Here is an 18,182-nt window from a genome sequence, read left to right on the forward strand (position 1 = left end):
TGATGCTCCTCAGCAGAGAGATGGTACTTTGATAGGGAAGGATGCAGAGGGAGGAGGGAAGCAGACCCAGCCCTGGCCTAAGACTCGGAGATAGAGGACCTTACCCTGAATGGTCACTGGTTTGAACAAGTCACTGTTTCCGCCACCCCTGGGTTCCCATCCTGGGAACGAACGGCTCTGATGCTGACTCTCACACACCTTGGTTCTCGGCACTTTCGGGAATGTTTCTTCACTCAGGGATCTGTAACAAGTTATATGCTCCCCCCACCCACATACTTGGGCCTCCCAGGTGACTCAGTGGTAAAGAAGCTACACCCAATATGGGAGATGAAGGTTCAGAAGATCCCCTGGGGAAGGAAATGGCAACCCACTCCAGTATTCTTACCTGAGAAATCCCATGAACAGGAGCCCGGCGGGCTACAGTCCATGGGGTCACAGAAAGAGCTGGACATGACTGAACGACCAAACAACGACCCAGGCGCTTAGATCCCAAGCTGCGACCCCGCACCTCCTAGAGCTTCTGTCTCTGTTTCCTCTAAGTGGACTGGAACCTGGGACTATCTCAGGTTTTCCAAAACTGAAACGGCCATCTCTCCTACTCTTCCACGGTCCCTGGGTTTGTGACAAGTGATACTGGAAAACATTCTCTTTCTCTTGTTGGAAGAAAAACCTTGGTATGGCAGTGCTGGGGATTCCCAGAAGGAAAATAGACTAGCAGATGGCTACAGACTCCAGCGCTCTAGTATTTTAATCATGAAGCGATGTGATTAAAATGATAAGCATGACTAAAAAGCCAGTGGTCTACGCCAGTGACCAGTAACTTGCCTGGAATGGCTTTCGTACAGTAAGAAATTATGAAACTTGAGTATTCTAGCCATAAGCCAAGATGTGATCACTGAAAAGGTCACTTAGTGAGTTAAAAAAAAAATATTTATGGCAGCTATTATTAGCAATATTATTAATGCGATGGCTTCCAGCTCTTGGGAAGTACCAATATTCCCTACATAATGTCTTCAGTCAGTCTTTGACAGAAATTCTACCGACTGGTACTCTGCTTGTGGATAGGAGGCTTTTTGAGGAGACGTTAAAACATATATGTCCATGAAAGAGCCACACTCTAAGTTGGGGTCGGTCGATGATATCTGAGCAAGAAGGGGCGCCATGTCCTTTTTCAAGGATGAGTGTAGCTGGGAAAGAGAAGCAGTCGGTGTGGGCACTTAGTCCCCGAGGGGCACAAGCGCCACCTAGTGGAGGAAGCCTCACTCAAAAAGGAAGAGCGTGGGAACTCCGGCCAACACTGCAGTTTAGTCTCAGGACAGTCCTGATGAGGGTCACGGGGCCCCAGGGCACCTCTGCTGGACGGGCCTCCGGGGCAAAGACAGACAAAGATGAGCTCCTGCTTACCCCCACTGTTCGGATGAGGAAAATGGGCCCCAAGAAGGAAAGGGCGTTATCACACAGCAAGCTGAGGACGGCACTGGTCTGGACCTGAGCCCCACCCTCCACCCCCCTGCCCTTAGTCCCTTGCGCTTCCTTCTCCAAGCCCCATAGCCTCCTCCAGCCGGCGCTGCTCTGCTCTGAGCCCTCTGGTCCAGAGAGACTTCTCAGCACTGCCTCCCTCCTCTTCCTGACACCCCAGCCCCACACAACTCCCTTTTCCTATTCGTCTGTGTTCGTAAACATTCACCCGACACGATGAGGTGAATTTCCGTACTCATTTGTCTTCTGCCTCCTCTTGCTTCTCGCTTCCCACCCCAGACTCCAGAATATAAACTCCCTGAGGTCAGAGATTTCTTCTCTTGTTCCTTGCTTTGTACTGACAGCCTAAAACTGCGCCTGGCCTGCAGAAGAAACCCATTAAATACTTGTTGAATACTTGGGCAGGGAGGGACACATCTTACTCTGTTCCTTGTCTTTAATCTGCTTTTCTCAGGTTCTCTGCAACGAGCCCATACTGCTTCTGTGCTAGGAAATGAGAAAGTGTTTATTCTGTTTGTCCTTCATTTTTGTTTTTGTTTGATGTGAAGATGACAGGAACAAGCCTTTCCTGAGTGGGGAGGGAGGGAAAGGCAATTCCTAGCTCTGCCAAAGGAGATAAACATGTCTAATTTATAGGGTTATTGAGAGAATTAGAAATAGTGTGTAGCAAGGGCCGGACACACATAGAACCCACATGAGTTAACGTTTACTGGGTGCTTCCCCGTGGTCTAGATTCCATTACTAAGCATTTTCCACATGGAGGCCCAGTTAATCTTCAAAACAACCCTATGAAGTAGGAGCCAGTATTATCCGCATTTCACAGAGGGGAAAAGTGACGCTTGGTGATATTAAGTAACTTGCCCTAGGTCACACAACTGGCAGGTGGGAGAATCAGCCAATCACACTCAGGCAACCTGCCTCGAGTTCTACCATCAATCATTACAAAATACGTCCTCAGTAAACATATGCTCCTTCCTCCCATTTCCTGAGGGTGTCAGCTCTTTCTTAGATTAGTCAACTATAGTTTATCCTCCTCCTCCATCCCCACCGGGCTCTAGAAGGTTCTAGAAGGCTTCCAGGGCAATGGGAGACACAGAGAAAGAAGGAGCCAAAAAAAAAACCCAAAGAAACAGGGGTAGATGGAAACGTGAATGAGTGTGTGTGTGTGTGTGTGCGCGCGCACGCGCGTGCCTGTGTGTGAATGGTGGCAGTGTGTTTTGGGTTGTCACAATGATTAGGAGATTCTAGGGGATCCTTATGCACAAAACCAAGGATGTAAAATGCTTCCCAACACTGGGGATGGTTCCATACAGCAAGGAATGCCCTCACGGACATTTCTAATTGCTCTGCAAGGCTCCACCTGCCCCTCCCATCTCTTGTCTTCCTTGTAAGCTCTCCAGGACAGCCAATCACCTGGGTTCACAGGTGTACAGGAAGAAGGGCCGAGGGAGCTCCCGGTGTCTGCACCCTGACTTTCAGTTACTCTCTGTGTGACCTTGGGAGAGTCCCTAACCCGCTCCAAGTTGCTGAAATGCAGTTGGAAACCTGTCAGCTCACAGATCACGCAGGGATCTAAGACTTCAGCTCCTCCTGTGGCTCTCCAACTCTTTTAAACTTTTCATGCCGGAACTCTTCAATCAGGCACAGGAGGACAGACAAAACCTGTACTGAAGCCCGTTGTTTCCTGTCACCTGGCTTCAGCGGCCATCAGCCTGCCAATCTTTCATCTACCCCCTCTTCCCCCCAACATCCTAATTTTTTTTTCCCCTGGAACACTTTAAACAAACAAAATAGACATAACGTCATTTTACCCATAAATACTTCAGTACGCATTTCTAACAGAATAGATCTTTAAAAATATATAATCACAATACCGGCATCATGACTAACAAAGTTAACAATGTCAGTCGGTGTCCATTTGAATTCTGTCACTGAGAAACTCGCACAGCCCTTCAAAGGAAATCTTGTAGAAACACACAATTCAGGCAGTATAGGCGAAGGGAAGGTGCCGGAAGCAGAATGCTTCGCTTCCCTTCACCTCTTCCCTGCTGCTGCTGCTGCTCAGTCGCTTCAGTCGTGTCCGACTGTGTGTGACCCCATGGACAGCAGCCCACCAGGCTCCTCTGTCCCTGGGATTCTCCAGGCAAGAACACTGGAGTAGGTTGCCATTTCTTTCTCCATCACTTCTCCCCAGGGCATTCCTAAGATTGTGGGGAACAGTGTGAAAGCCCCTGTTTCATTGCTACCCACCTCCCCCACCCCACCCCTCCCCTCCGCCACCTACGCACGCTGAGAACATTGAAGCAGAGAGGAGCAGTTGTCTGGGTCACAAAGCAAGTGAGGCAGACCTGTTAATTCCAACATCAAAGAACTCCAGTGAGGGCACACACAGGAAAAGGTTTGCTAACTCGATCACTGTTTATTGTTGCAGTGTGAAGAATGATGATAAAGGTGCCTTTTCAGGAATGTGAATCTTACAAAGCACTCACATCTCTCACTTTCTGGATCCTCCAACCAGTGTGGACCTGTGGTCTAGATTCTGATCTCAGCTGAGAGCTCCTCGTGCCGTTGTCTCACCTGGTTCTCGTGACAACCTGTGAGATGGGGGTGTTGACTGTAATCGCACCTGCAGCTCTCTCCCCAGAGGCTCCAGGTCACACAGCTCAGAGGAGGCCAAGCTGGGACTTGAGTCCAGAGTTCCTGGCTCTCAGTTCCAGGTTTTCAAAGGAGCTAAAGGGCCAAGACCCACAAGTCAGGTCTGAGTTGAGCGTTTCCAGTAAGTGCATCAAGGCATGAAGCAGAGTCCTCAGCGCAGCAAGAAAAAAAGATAAAAAGAGACACTGAGGGAAAGGAAATTAAATTCCAGAGACGGGGCAGCAGGTGAGGGGAGAAGCAGGCACTTACTGAATTCTTAAGCCCTGGACCAGCCATAGGTAGATGAGGCTCAGGCTGCTTGCATATGGGGTCTTCTCTCTCATCTAAGACACCCTGCAGCCAGCACTGGTTTCAGAGTGATCGTAAGGTGAGGGGATTTGGGATGATAGGAACACTTGCCTTCTTTCAGGAAGGACTAGCCCTGAGCAAAGTGGGGAATGCCTTCCAGCTGGGATTCCTTCCCTCCTTTCCACCTCTTATTCCTCAGAAAAAAAATACACCTCACTGCTCAAGCATGGTGAGAGATCCACTTGAACTCAGATGTGTGGCACTCCATGTATTATCCCTTTTTAGGAGTGTTTGCTCTTTAAAGGAGGTACCAGAAGGTGAGAATGTGGCTTCACATACAGGACCAGATTTGAAAAAATGGAATGTCAGTGTGCCCACACACACACACCCTGTCCCTAGGAACCACAGTGGGATTGGGAATGGAAAGGGGATCCCTTCTGATGGTAACTCAGAACTGGAACAGATGAACTTCTTTAAAAGCTCTGCCACCGACCAGCTGGGTGAGCAGGAAGCCCTACTCCCTGCCCCTGCCCGAGGCCTCAGCTTCTCCACCTGCAGAGCAGGGAGGCATCAAGCAGGATCAGCGGTTCTTCCTGCCGGTAGCCCTTCTACATCTCCTGAGAAGGTTTCGGAAAACACTGCTGCCCAGGCCAGGGCCAGACCCTCGACCTCTGAATCCCTGGGAGGCAGCTGGGCAGCAGGAGGTTTTAAAAGCTGGTGATTTTCAGTGCTACGAGATGGGAGCAACTCAACCAAACCGTCTCCCAGGCCACCTTGAGAGGGGCAGCTTATGGATACAGTTCAGTTTTCAGCCCCCGTGTGATGCTGGTCCTCAGTCTCCCTGTTTCTCCATGGGCTGCTGGACCCAGTCCATGCCTGGCTGACCATGCAGAACCCATGTTCCCGAGCCCTGCACCTTTTAGTCTCCAGTTTGCCCTCCTTGGTGTAGTGGGGCGAGGGTGACGCAGCCTCCAGTCACCCGATCTGGCCACGTAAAGTGCTGACTGGGGCAACGGGAAAGTCAGGGGAGTGTCTGGGGAAGGAGCGAGAGGCATGTGACCACAGAGCTGTGACCGGGATGCGCTGCGGCCACTGTCTGTTCCTGAGGGTGTATCCCCCTCTGGGTGCTAACTGGCTTTACTACTCATTGGTCCTGTGCTGGTGGCCCTCCTCTGGCCCTTATCACCAAGCAGTCATCCAAGTAGGTCAAAGAAGAGGAAATCAAAGTGCAAGGAAGGGATCTGAAGGGGCCCAACTGTTTGTTCCCCAAGATACACTGTGTACTCTAGACAGACTCCCCAGCCACTCCAGCGGGGAAGCCCGAACAAGGCATAAACGGGCTGAAGGCAAGGTGGCGACCCAGTATGAGCTGGTTCTGTGCCAGGTACTTTCTGCCTACTTATTTCCCTGCATTATCCTGACACCCTTATGCCCCTTTTACAGAGAGGAAGCCAAAGGGACAGAAAGACAAAGTGACCTGACTCAAACCACACAGGAAGTCATCAGCAACAGAAATTCCAAGCCCTGTCGGTCTGATAGATAGTTTGATGGGAAAAGAAAAAAGAAACATGCAGATATGCGAGTCACGTCCAGAGTTCCGAGGAGATTTAGATTCACGTTTTATCCCATTTCATCTGCAGGAATACAGTTACCACAAAGAGTTGTCTGCAGCAGGTCTAAAGAAGGAAAGGGGGTCATTTCTTCTTTCTCCAAAAGGACTGCTGAAGAAGAAGTGGACACTTGCAGTTCGAGCTCATACCTGGGCTCTGTCCACTTTGGACTAAGTAGCTTCCACCCTCTGAGACTTTGTTTCCTCATTTGGAAAACAGAGGTGACAGTGCCCACCTTGCAGGGTGACTGTGAAGGTGAAACTGGCAGACACAAGGCAAGCACCTAGCTCCGTGCCTGGCACCTGGGAGGCACCCAGGAAGAGTCACTTTCCTTCCTGCCACTGAGTGTCCTCAGTCCATAAAGCCAAGGCTTTTGGGGGGTTGAGTGGATTGTGGGAAGTGTGGGCTGCAGAAGGGAGGAAATAAAAGTCTCTTCTCAGTAGCCTGTCCACTCAGTAGTCCAACATTTAGAACAAAGGCAAGAAGCATGGCAGGAGGAGGTGCTGGAGGGGATTCAGGTAAATCCTTTCCTTCTTGTGAGCAGGGATTCTGGGTCACTAGGGATGGGGGCGGGAGGAGGTAGCCGTACTTGTGGGCTCCACATTTCACTTACCTAGCAGGTCAGAGAAACTTTAACAAGATTAACTGCTGCCCAGGGCCTCTGCTCCTTGGAGCAAATTGAGTCTTGTTTTCTTTTTCTTCCCCTTCTTTCTCTTTCTGTCAAACTGGAGAGGTATGGTGGGGGAGGGCAGGTAGGGATGAGGGGCAGGGGTCTGGATCCTGCCTGGTACGCTATAAGGCAAAAGGATGTGTCAATAAGCCTTCCTCACCCCCAGACTTGAAAGGGAACCCCAGTTACCATGCCCCCAGGGCCTGGGTGGTGGGTCTGTGAGGGGTGGGAGGTGACGGTGTTTCTGGACAGGTTTTCTCAGCAGGATAGTGGGTAAGGCCTGGGAGTGGACATGACCAGGCTCAAATCCTAGTTCCTGCCCCTCCCCTGGCTGCGTCTGTCTCCTTGTTTGGCCTAACAGACAAGATCTGGCCCGGGGGACCTCCGAGGACCCTTTTCACAACAGCCTTAAAGGACTCTTCAACCCTCAGACCATCCACCGTGGGTGGGCCATTCAGAGACTCCTGCACACAGGCACTTTCTAACTTTAGCCCTGCTTTTGCCTGCATAAGCCTTTTCATTTTTATTAATACTCACACACAGATATATGTGGGCTTCCCTGGTGGATCAGACGATAAAGAATCTGCCTGCACCATGAGAGACCCAGGTTCAATCCCTGGGATGGGAAGATCCCCTGGAGGAGGGCATGGCAACCCACTCTGGTACTCTTGCCTGGGAAATCCCAAGGACAGAGGAGCCTGGAGGGCTACAGTCCATGGGGTTGCAAAGAGTTGGACACAACTGAGCAACTGACACACACACACATGTACAGATATGTGTGTGTATATGTGTGTATATATGTATATATATATATATATCCCCCCCCACCCCCCACCCCACACCGCCACTTCCCTTTTGGAAAAAATAAAAGGCATGTTTTCTGAGCTTCAGAAGCAAATTGCTCCTTCACTCTTCTCTGCGTCTCTGAGCGCCTGTCTGAACTGGTGTCAGTGAAGTTTGAACCGGGGTAGAAATAGCATCCCAGGCGGATCTGGGAGCATGGCCCGCCTCCCAGCAGCGGCAAGGCCTGCCTCTGCCAGACGACAGACCCGCTTAACAGCACCATAAAATTAGACCTTTACGAAACCCAATTGAATCCTGCAGCAAAGAGTGATGTAAGGCAGCCTGGCCTGACAGCGAGGCAGCAACCCTCTGCCTGAAATAGCAGTGAGGTCCCTGCTGGGAGATGCCTGCTCTCTCAAGATAGGTGACCCGGGATTCCTAGGAAAGTGGCGACGCCCCGCCAGAGAGCGCCAGCAGAGGTCAGGTGGCCAACCGGGCACCCGAGGTCGCTGCGGGAGGATGTGGCTTGGCACCCTTGTCCAAATTGCCCACCTCAGCCGGCCCTGCCTCTCCCAGTCTGAACTGACACGGAGGAAGGAGCTGCAGAAGTGCTTCTGTAAAGCACCTCTGTTTGTTTGTGTTTTAATTCAAGGAGAAGCAGGTTCTTTTCAGTCCCACAGCCTGTACCGCGTGGAGGATAAGCAGAATGAGTCTTTTCTGGCTCGAGGCCAGGTGTTTACACACCGTCAAATCTGGCTCAGACTCAACTAGGGGAGGGGAAAAAAAAATCCACCAGAATCCTCGGGAGAAAAACTCTGAGCTTTCTGGGGCTACACAGCAGCAGTGACTTTTTTCTTTCTCTCTCGTTTTGAGAGGAATGTTATTTCCACACATAAAATGGACCAGGCATTTTATACAAGCAATAATAACCTAACGTCCCCCATCCAATTAAAGTATTTTACTGCACAATCTTTGTGTGAGAGAGTGAATGAGTGCTCAAGAGAGTGTGTGTGTGTCAAGAGGGGGCTCCTTGTCTGAACTGCAGACATTTATAAAGCAGGCTCCTGTGGAATCTCAGGTGCTATATGTATGCATTTGCTTGTTTTGAAAAAATGCATTTACTACCTTTTCATTGATGATACCTCTATAACCCTGGGCTCTCCACTCTGGAGGAGAAGGTTTCCAAACCCCTGTACCACAGGTATAGACTTGGGAAAAATCAGATCTACTCATTAAAAAAAAAAAAAATTTCAAGTAGCAGGCTCTGCGTTTTTCCTGTGTTCCGAAAGAGAAGTAAACACACCACAGCCCTGAATTATAAGCATCAGCATTACTATTATGAGTACCGTCTCTTGTCTACTCTACATTATAACCCCCTCTGGCTGACTGGAGCTTGGGGGCTAAAACTGAATGAGCTCAGTTTCCCTCTACTTCCTGAGACGCAAAAAAAAAAAAAAAAAAGAGAAAGAAAAAGAAAAAAATAGCATGTGATGACGTCAGGCATGGGGGAAAGTCACTTTGTAGCTCTCGGTTTGGGATTTGGTAGCGGGAGAGCGGAGCTTTGCGGGTATGTGCTTACTTAGCACGGCAGCAGAGTTTGGGTCCCCGAAATGGGCTTGATGTAAATAGGACAGAGTTAGCAACATTTGAGAAGGTCCACGCCACGACAGAAAGAAGCCGGACTGCTGAGAGAACTCAGAGCTCTCTCCCTTCTAAGAAAGTGTGTGGAAGGGGGTGGGATCGCAAAACGCCTCCAACACGTTTCCTGGCTGCAGCGACGGGGGAACCCCTACTCTCACTCAGCCGTCCGAGGACCGGGCAAGATTGTTTGTGCAGGGAGGGAATCTCCCAGCCAGAAGAGGCAAAACTTTCCTCCTCTCCTCCAGCGCCGCCCCCTCCCTTTCCGCCCCCCAGTTTTATTAAAGACATTGCCACAGATTCATTAAGAGGGGGAAAAATGGATGCTGGAGGATTTCTAAGATTTGCAACCCTCGCCAAGTGTCCGGTTTCACTGTGGGTTTTGCTATGGAAAGGGGAGGGTGTGAGGAGGGGAACCTAAATTCATTACGGGCTTGTAAAAGTCCCAAATGAGAAAAGCGCCCCGTTTCGCAGCCTAGTCCCGGGAAGACTGGCTGGGTGTGCATGCGGAAAGTCTCACCCCAGCTCCGAATGACAGGCAAGGGGCTTGGAAAGAGAGAACACGGGACGGCAGTGTGTGTGCGTGTCTGTGGGTGTCTGAGGGTAGGGGGTTAATTCTAGAGGCAGGCAGCAAGTACAGAGCAACTTTGGGGCACTTCAAGTACTTTTAAGTCCTGAGGATCACAACCTTGTAGGCTTTCAGGGTAACTGGCCTAAGTAAAGCGGGGGTGGGCAGGGGTCATCTCCATTAAAAAGCCAAAGAAATCAATGGTCCCTAGCTTCTATTCACATGCATCCCAACTGGGTCATCCTCTCCACCATCCCGAACAGAAACAGTCCACCTGAACATCCAAAACACGATTCATGTGCACTAGGCTCCCCAAGACCAGCCCTCACCAACTGCGTTCCGGGGTGGCCGGGAGCGCTCCCTGCGTTCTTCCCGAGGGGCTAGGCAGAGACACCTTCCGAGCGCGCCCATTCCGCAGATGGGGCAAAGTGAGGCTCGCGGCTCGTCCTGGAGCCTCTGAGCCGCCAGCTGAGCGGCGGCTCCTGCACAGACACACCCTCCAGCCCCCCGACCATCCCGCCACCCGCGCCCAGGCACCCGCGCACCCCTGGGGCCGCGGGGCCGGTGCAGCGCCCGTCCGGGCGCCCTCGCCTACCTGTGATCACCGCCGGAGAGCTCTGGCCCCCCTCTGCTCGCAGCCACAGTTGCAGCGTGAACGCGTCCCGGGGCAGCTCGAGGTCGGCTCGCAGGCGCAGCTGCTCGCCTCGCCCGCTGAAATAGAGCGCCCGGCTCGGCGGGCTCGGCTCCTCCGCGGCGCCCCTTGCCTCCCGCTGCTGCCGCCGCCGGGGGACGCGCACGGCTTCCCAGGCACCGCCCGGCGGCGGCGGCGGCGGCGGCGGCGGTGAGGCGCGGCGGCCGCGGGCCGCCCGGGTGGCGCAGGTGGCCGGGCCGGCGGCGGGGCGCGGGGGGCGGCCGGCCCGCGGGTCTCTCCGGGCCCGGCGGGGGCGCTCGGCCAGCCCGCAGCCCAGCGCGGCGCTCAGCAGCCCCAGGCGCAGCACCCAACTCCAGAGCCGCATGTCCGACGGTCCCCCCCGCCCCCCCTTCGCCCCTGCACCGCCGCCCGGAGCTGCCAGCTTTAGGAGCCTCGGCGCCTCGACTTTCTTCGCTTCTTCACCCTTCTTGGGCGAGCCCCCCCTTCCACTTGCTTTTTTCTTTTCTTTCTCGCTTTCCTCCTCAAGGTGTGTGCTCCACTCCCCCCACCTTTGAAAAAATACAGCCCAACTCCTCCTGGTTGGCAATTAATTTCTCTCTCCGCTCCTTTATCTGCCTTATTCCCCCCTCTAACAGCTGGTTGCCTTCCTCCTTGTTTTATTTCATTTTATTTTATATGATTTCTCGCTCTTAAAAAAAAAAAAAAAGCTCCTCTAAGACACTGATCCGCTGAATTCCCTCCCCCCCAAAAGATGCTCTAATTTATTTATTTTTTGCGTCCTTTATAACACAAGCCACAGCCCCCTTCTCCCCCCCCACCCCAGTCCCCCTCCCCTCCCTCCTTCTTCACAAAATGAAAGGAAAGAGGGGGGAAAAATCCCTCAGAAGATGAGTAAACAACCGTATGCTAATCTGCTCCCGAGCGCTCCACCTCCCCAATTGAATGAGTCCTAGTTAAAACTGCGGGGATCATGACTAATCAATCAGTTTGGAGAGGCTGAGCTACCCAGCCGTCCTCCACCTTCCCGTTTGCCTCCTTCTCTCTGCTTCTCCACCCCCTCCTTTTTTTTTTTTTTAAGAAGACAATCTTAAAGTAACAATTTAATGAAATTCTGTACACACCCCCTTATGGTCCTCCCAGCTCTCCTCATTCCTGCTCAAAACACGCATTCCTGTTTTTGTTTTGTTTTGCTTGCTTTTTTTTTTTTTTCCGCCTCCTTCACTGCCCCCTCCCACCTTTTAATTTTTTTCCCTCCTGGAGGGGAGAAAAATCTCTCTTCTCTCAGGATCCCCTTTGCACTTTGCTGGTCAACCTCATCCTTCTCTATAGCACATAAAGAGTCTTGAAACTTGAGTCTCAGATTTTTTTTTTTTTGGTAATGCTCTTTCTCCCTCTTTCATTCTCCTTTCTCATCGTCACTCTCTTCTCTCCCTCCTTCCACTCCGTATCTCTCTCTCTCCCTCTTTCCCTTCTTCTTTCCCTTCTCTTGCCTTCCCTCTCCTTTTCCCTCTTGGAATCTCCTTAAAGTTATGCAGTGGTGAAGGTCTCCCCCTCTTTCCTGAGCCGCGGTGCTGCTGGCTTCAGCTAGTCCAAATGTTGTCCCAAAGTCCTCAAGGAATCATCAGAAGCAACTAGAAAAGGCATTTGCTTTCCCGAAGCTGTAGACTCAGCACAACTAGGTCTCTGAATACTCCTGAATACTTTTAAATTTGTTAGAAATTATTTGTTTTATATAAAAAATTAGATAAACACCTATTATTTTGCCTTTTTTTTTCCATCTAAGAAATTCAGGTCCTTCTGACACTGTTAAAGTCACAGGTAAGGATCTGACCATTTGCTGCTTTGTAGATCTGTTTTGAACTGGGACATATATATAATTTTTTTTTCTTTTTTTTTTCCCCCTCTTTGTAGAACTCAAAAGCTCCCCCTTATGGCAAAACAGTTGTTTTTTTTTTTCCCCCCTTCCAAGTGTTAAATAAGTTAAAATGAGTTAGCAGTGGTAGATTACAAATTATTAGTTACTGGGTTGTTCAAATAGAACAGTGATAAAAATATGCTGTGTGAGGCTTGCATGTGGATAGTGAGCTGGAAGCCTGCGGGGGGATTAACTTGACTTTCCTCCCGTGTCTCCTGTCCTCAGGGCTACCGTGGATCCTGCCTAAGAGCTGGGGTCATTCCTGGTTGCTTCGGGAGGGTGAACACTAGTGGAGAGTATGTGCTGGTTGAAGTATGCGGATTTGTAGGATGAGCAAATGACTCAGACATCCCCCATAAAAGCCGGCATGTGGTGTGCAGGGATTATGGCACCGTTCTGAAAACGGGAGATCCCAGATTCAGATCTGCTTGCTTTGGGAAGAACTTGTCATATAGTCTTAGGCTCAGAATGGATGAAATCAGCTTCTCCAGTTATAAAATGGAAATGGCATTATATCATAAATGTATTTCCAGAAACAATGCCATGGAGAAGGAATTTGCCCAGGCAAACCTTTCACTTTCTGCACCTCCAAGTCAAGTATAAAACTCATGAAGTTGGCATTTAGTAATGATACTAATAAGACCTATGTTGAACTCCATATATTCTATCCTACAGAATCCCTCTTTTTTCACTAGAAATTGGAACCTGACTACTAATTCATTTCGATTATGGCTACTAGACATTTGGAAACTGTATTCCTTCCAAGGGCTTCTAAGTCATTGCATACAATAGTTTTGAATATTCCTAGACTTTTGGGACTTTGTCAGCTCTCCCACCAAAGCTCAAAATGTGGGACTTATAGTTCTAAGTCTCACTCACCCCAACACGTATCAGTGCCATGCCCTGAGCCAGGCGCTTTGCTAACCCGGCACTTCTGAGCCTTTAAAATGGGATATGTATCTCACAAATGTGCTTTGAGGTTAAAAGATGCTTTCAGGTATATAATATTTTGTAAGCTATAAAAATGCTATATAAACCCATTTATTCTACTGATATTGTCAAGGACCAAGTACTTTTTAGGTTCTGAAAGATAAGCAAACAGCTGGGAGGCCAAGTCACCATTCCTGTTCCGTGACAGGCATGAGGGGAAGGGATAAAGAGATCTGAGTCTCATAGCTCTTTGAGCTTCTGGAACTTAGCCCTTAAATGTGTTTAAAATGTGTTTAAAAGACTTTTCATTGGTCTTTTCATGGAATGTACATTTGTTATTCTATTCCACCTGTCTTGAAGCCACACATACTTTTATGGATGTATATATCTATGTACAAATGTGTGTGTTTGTTTTTAACTGAGTGATTAGAACTGGATGAATTCTAACCCTTGGTTCATGACCCACCCTTATCATTGGCCTATGCATGCCATTCTTATTTATTTATATGTAACAAATAATATGTCAAATACTACCATCCCTCTTTTACTCCATCCCTTGATTACTCATGGATTTGGCCCATCTCCTTTTAACATTTATGGTCAAAGAGCAATCATCTGAGAGTTAGGAGACTTGAGTTCTGACTCTGTGTCAACTCTTTGACCTAAGTTTGCTCCTATGTAAAATTACAAGTCAGGAGATTCCTAAGATCACTTCCAAATCTGAAGTGTAATGGAGTCCCCATATTTTTGGAACATGGCAGTAACTCCCATGTAAATACCCCATATTTGGTCAATTCCCCCCTACCCTCGAAATAGTCCTTTGTTTCTGAGGATTTTCATTCTAAAAACTGCTTTGATAGAACAAAAAGACCTGTTCCTCCACTCTTAGGATATACTCCTTTAATATTTTATTTGGTAATAACTAGAAGCAGGGTATTTTACCAGGGAGTTGTAAGGTGCATTCTCAATAAATGTAAGGTGTTATTAGAATTGTTGCTGTTGCTTAGTTGTTAAGAAGTGTCCAAATCTGTGTTACCCCATGGACTGCACCATGCCAGGCTCCCCGGAGTTTGCTCACACTCATTGACTCGACGTTTAGAGTTGTCCTTTAGCAAAGGTAGGATGTGAATCCAGTTTCTTGCCCAAAGCTTACATTCTAGTAAACCTCACTTGGGCAGCCAGTAAGCTTCAATATCTCTTTACTGGAAGTCAGGAGGGCAGCCTGTGAGAGGTGTGCTGAAGTTTGGGAAGGGCTTGAAGGAGTGTGTCTGGTTCAGAGGACTCATCTCCGAGTCACACCCTCATGGGTTCCTGCGGCCTCCAGCAAGTCACTTCATTTCTCTGATCCCAGTGACCTTATCATGGAGCTGTCCTGAGGGTGCTGTGCTATCTGATGCAGTGTGGAAGCTCAATCAACCAGCTCCGTCTTCCTTTCTGGGAATCTACATTTTATGGCTCTCTGAGCTTTGGTCGTCTTTCATCTACACACTGAGCTCTACCTCCTTACTCCACACCAGAAGGGTTATTCTTATCTCAGAATTCCAAAGCGAGCACTGCCTGCCTGGTAGAATCCAGAACTTCGTAAGCTAGGATCCTGCTTTGTTCCTGGGGTCCTATTTATGCGTTTTGTTGGTGTGTTTGTTGGCAAGACTGGAACCCATCTAGGCCAGGCTCTTCAAGGGCCAGTTCTGTCCCCATGCCCTTTCCTCCCAGCCGGAAGGGCTCCCTCCTCTGGGCTCTCATGAAACTTCCTCTGAATTTCTCTGGGTATTTTCCCAAAGCCAACCATCAGGCTTAATTATATATCTGCTTGTCCCTGCTTTTCATGTGGGACAGAGTCTGTTGCCTTCATATTTGTGTCTGCCCTAATGCCTGGTTCAACACTTTGCATAAAATTATAGCTGCTCATTCAGAACATGTGTGTGTGTGTGTGTGTGTGTGTGTGTGTGTGTGTAGGCTTCCCAGGTGGTATTAGTGATAAAGAATCTGCCTTTCAATTCAGAAGACATAAGAAATGTGAGTTTGATCCCTGAGTTGAAAAGATCACCTGGAGAAGGAAATGGCAAACCACTCCAGTATTCTTGCCTGGAAAATTCCATGGACAGAGGAGCCTGGTGGGCTACAGTCCATAGGGTTGCAAAGAGTTGGACACAACTGAGCAACTTAGGACGTGTTTGTGCTCACACACACAAACACACACACATATTTATAGAGATTGATTTGCAAATCCATAAATTCACATACATGCATAGATGTATGTATGTATTTTGCTTCTCTATGCTTATTTACTTTTTGCTATGATGCTAATCTGGCCGGTGCTATGAATATATCAGGCTCTTAATAAATGCATGATTCCAGTTTCCTCTTTCCCAGATGATGCATGTAGGGATACACAGACAAAGGTACTGAGGTTCACTGGCTGCCCAAGGGAGGTTTACTAGGAAGAATTCAGGCTTTGGGAAAGAAAGTGAATCCACATCCTACCTTTGCTAAAGAACAATTCTAATCATGCCTTACATTTAGTGACTATGTTCTGTGTTCCAAGCAATGTTTCAATGCTTTTTAGAGGAATGATGCCACCTAATCCTTGGAACAAGCCTACAGAGGAAGTTTAAAAATCATCCCATTTTACAGGAGAAAAAAACCAAATCCTGAATCACATAGACTAAATCTGGACCTTGTACTCTGTGTTCTAGCTCTGGGGGCCAGGAAGAATCACTTAACCTTTTGAATCTCATTTTTCATTTTCAGACATTTCATGGGGTTATCTGGGAGATGAAATGAGACGGTGGGGATGAGTATCATGTTGCATAGTGATGAGTACACATGTCAGTGGGTGTTGCAGAAACATTAGCTTCTTTACTTCCTCCCGTACAGTAGTTTAATTATATTAATTTAACACATGTACTCAAGTTGACAATCGTAAGATTCATGCCAGCAGTGATAACAACTCATCTGCATTAAGCACCAGCTATGTGTTAGGCATTGTACTCAGCTTTTAACTTTTCACAAAACTAGGAGGTAAGTTTGAACCTAATTTATCTGAATTGCTCAGTAGTTTTCTGCCTATCCTTCTCTCTTCTTAAATCATGTTAAAAAATAAATTTTATTTTCAGCCCTGAGTATTTTTTTTTAGCATCTCCAAGCTCCATCTGAAAAAAAAATTGAATTTCATGTTTTAATAATTGCCTGTTCGCGACTTCTCTTGTGGCCCACTGGTTAAGAATTAGCCTTCCAATGCAGGGAACATGGGTTTGATCCCTGCTTGGGGAACTAAGATCCCACACGCCAAGGGGATCTAAGACCGTAAGTTGTAACTACTGAGCCCATCCAGTACAACTGGAGAAGCCTGTGTAATGCAATGAAGACCCAGCACAGCCAAAAAAGTTTTTTTAAGTAAATAAAAAGAATTGCCTGTTCTACAAAGCCACAAAGAAAAGAGAGCCAGGGAGCACGCTGTTATGCCTGAAATGAGGATGGGTAGATGGGGCTTAGGGACCACTTTGGCTAGAGGTGGAGCTGGCAAGCTCCAAATGTTTTCCTCTGTATTTTTTGAAACTTTGTGTCCCCAAGTGGGAGGCCCTGGAATGAAGTGGAGTCCTCCTCTAGTCTTCTGCAGTTTTATGACTAGGAAGCTGAAATAGCAACTTCTTAACTCCAACCCCTGTCCCTGGCTCATGACAAGGAATTTCATTTTATTCACCTCCACTGTGTAAAGCATTACTTAAGCTGAGATTTTTAGTTGAAGGTTGAAGAAGGAAATGGCAACCCACTCCAGTACTTTTGCCTGGAAAATCCCATGGACAGAGGATCCTGGTAGGCTACAGTTCACGGGGTTGCAAAGAGTCGGACACGACTGAGCGACTTCACCTTGACTTATCACTGCTTGACACTGCTTTTTTTATTTGTGGAAAAACATCTAATTTTATGAGTTTTGTTCTATCTTTCGTTCTCTTCAGTAAAATAATAATTAGCTAGAATTCACTATGAGAGATAAGCTACTATCTTGAGTGGTTATATAGACTATTTCGTTTCATCCTCAAAACTACAATCTGTAGTTTTTCTTATTCCCATTTTCCAAGTTAAAAAAACAAAATTAAGCTGGATAAAGTTGGTTGGTTTTTATGACATTTGAACCCAAGTCTGTCTCACTTCAAAGTCCATATTCTTAACTGCTTGGCGGTGTCTACTCTAAGCTAACTTTAATCCTTGTATGTCTTAAACTTTAGTCAGAATATCTCCATAATCTTAAGGAAAAGGAAGCTTTGTGAAAAATCTTAAATAGGAAATTGTGGGCATTTTCTTCATTTGGTATGTTTCACCTTTTGTTTAATTGTTATTGTAGTTGAATGGAAAATAAAATGTGTGATGACCTTTCCTCTTAATTCCAGAACAAATGTATCTTGTGGCTTATTTGAGAAGAGGCCTTGAGTCACATAATGAGCAATGCTTTCAATTCTGTTTCTTTTTGAGAAATTGCAGAATCACATCCAATCAGCCACTTTTTATATCAGTTGAGGTTGAAGGCATGCAATTAATTGTTGTTCAGTGAAGAAGACCTTTTCATGGGAAACTAATCCAACAACGGTTTCTGATGAAACCAGTCTTTATCAATTAAGATTAGCATTACTTGTTGAATGCTTTCTGTATGCCATGCATGGACCTGAGGACATGTATTCTGACTACTCAATTAGGTTGGTTTTGCTCTGCTTGTTTTAATTGATGAGGAAACCCAAGTTCAGAAAGAGGGAGCAGTTTACCCCGAATCATCTGGCTAGCAGGTATGTGTTCAAACCCAAACTCAGTCTCCATGTTTTTCTCCCCCTAGTGGAAGTGTGACCTTCTCCATGACGTCATTCTTTATTAAACATTAAAATAAGTCATTCCCAGAGGATTATTTAGTTTTGTTTCCTGTCCTGTGTTCTTCCATGCATGTCCTTGTATTGCTTTCCATGACAGATCTTAAGCTTATTGGAGATGAGCCTGAGTTTTCT

At 47.8% G+C, this 18,182-nt stretch overlaps 1 protein-coding gene across 1 annotated transcript in view; it reads right to left on the reverse strand.

Moving 5' to 3' along the window:
- PAPPA (pappalysin 1) overlaps positions 1-10,766 on the reverse strand; it is a 262,349-nt gene extending 251,583 nt beyond the window's left edge. The window contains exon 1 of the mRNA XM_069573842.1: positions 10,287-10,766. Within this exon, the coding sequence (XP_069429943.1) occupies positions 10,287-10,707 (421 nt within the window). The 5' untranslated portion in view covers positions 10,708-10,766. The remainder of the gene's footprint in view (positions 1-10,286) is intronic.
- Positions 10,767-18,182: the final 7,416 nt, after the last annotated feature.

Source organism: Ovis canadensis, chromosome 2, assembly GCF_042477335.2.
Source record: "Ovis canadensis isolate MfBH-ARS-UI-01 breed Bighorn chromosome 2, ARS-UI_OviCan_v2, whole genome shotgun sequence".
NCBI lineage: Eukaryota > Metazoa > Chordata > Mammalia > Artiodactyla > Bovidae > Ovis > Ovis canadensis.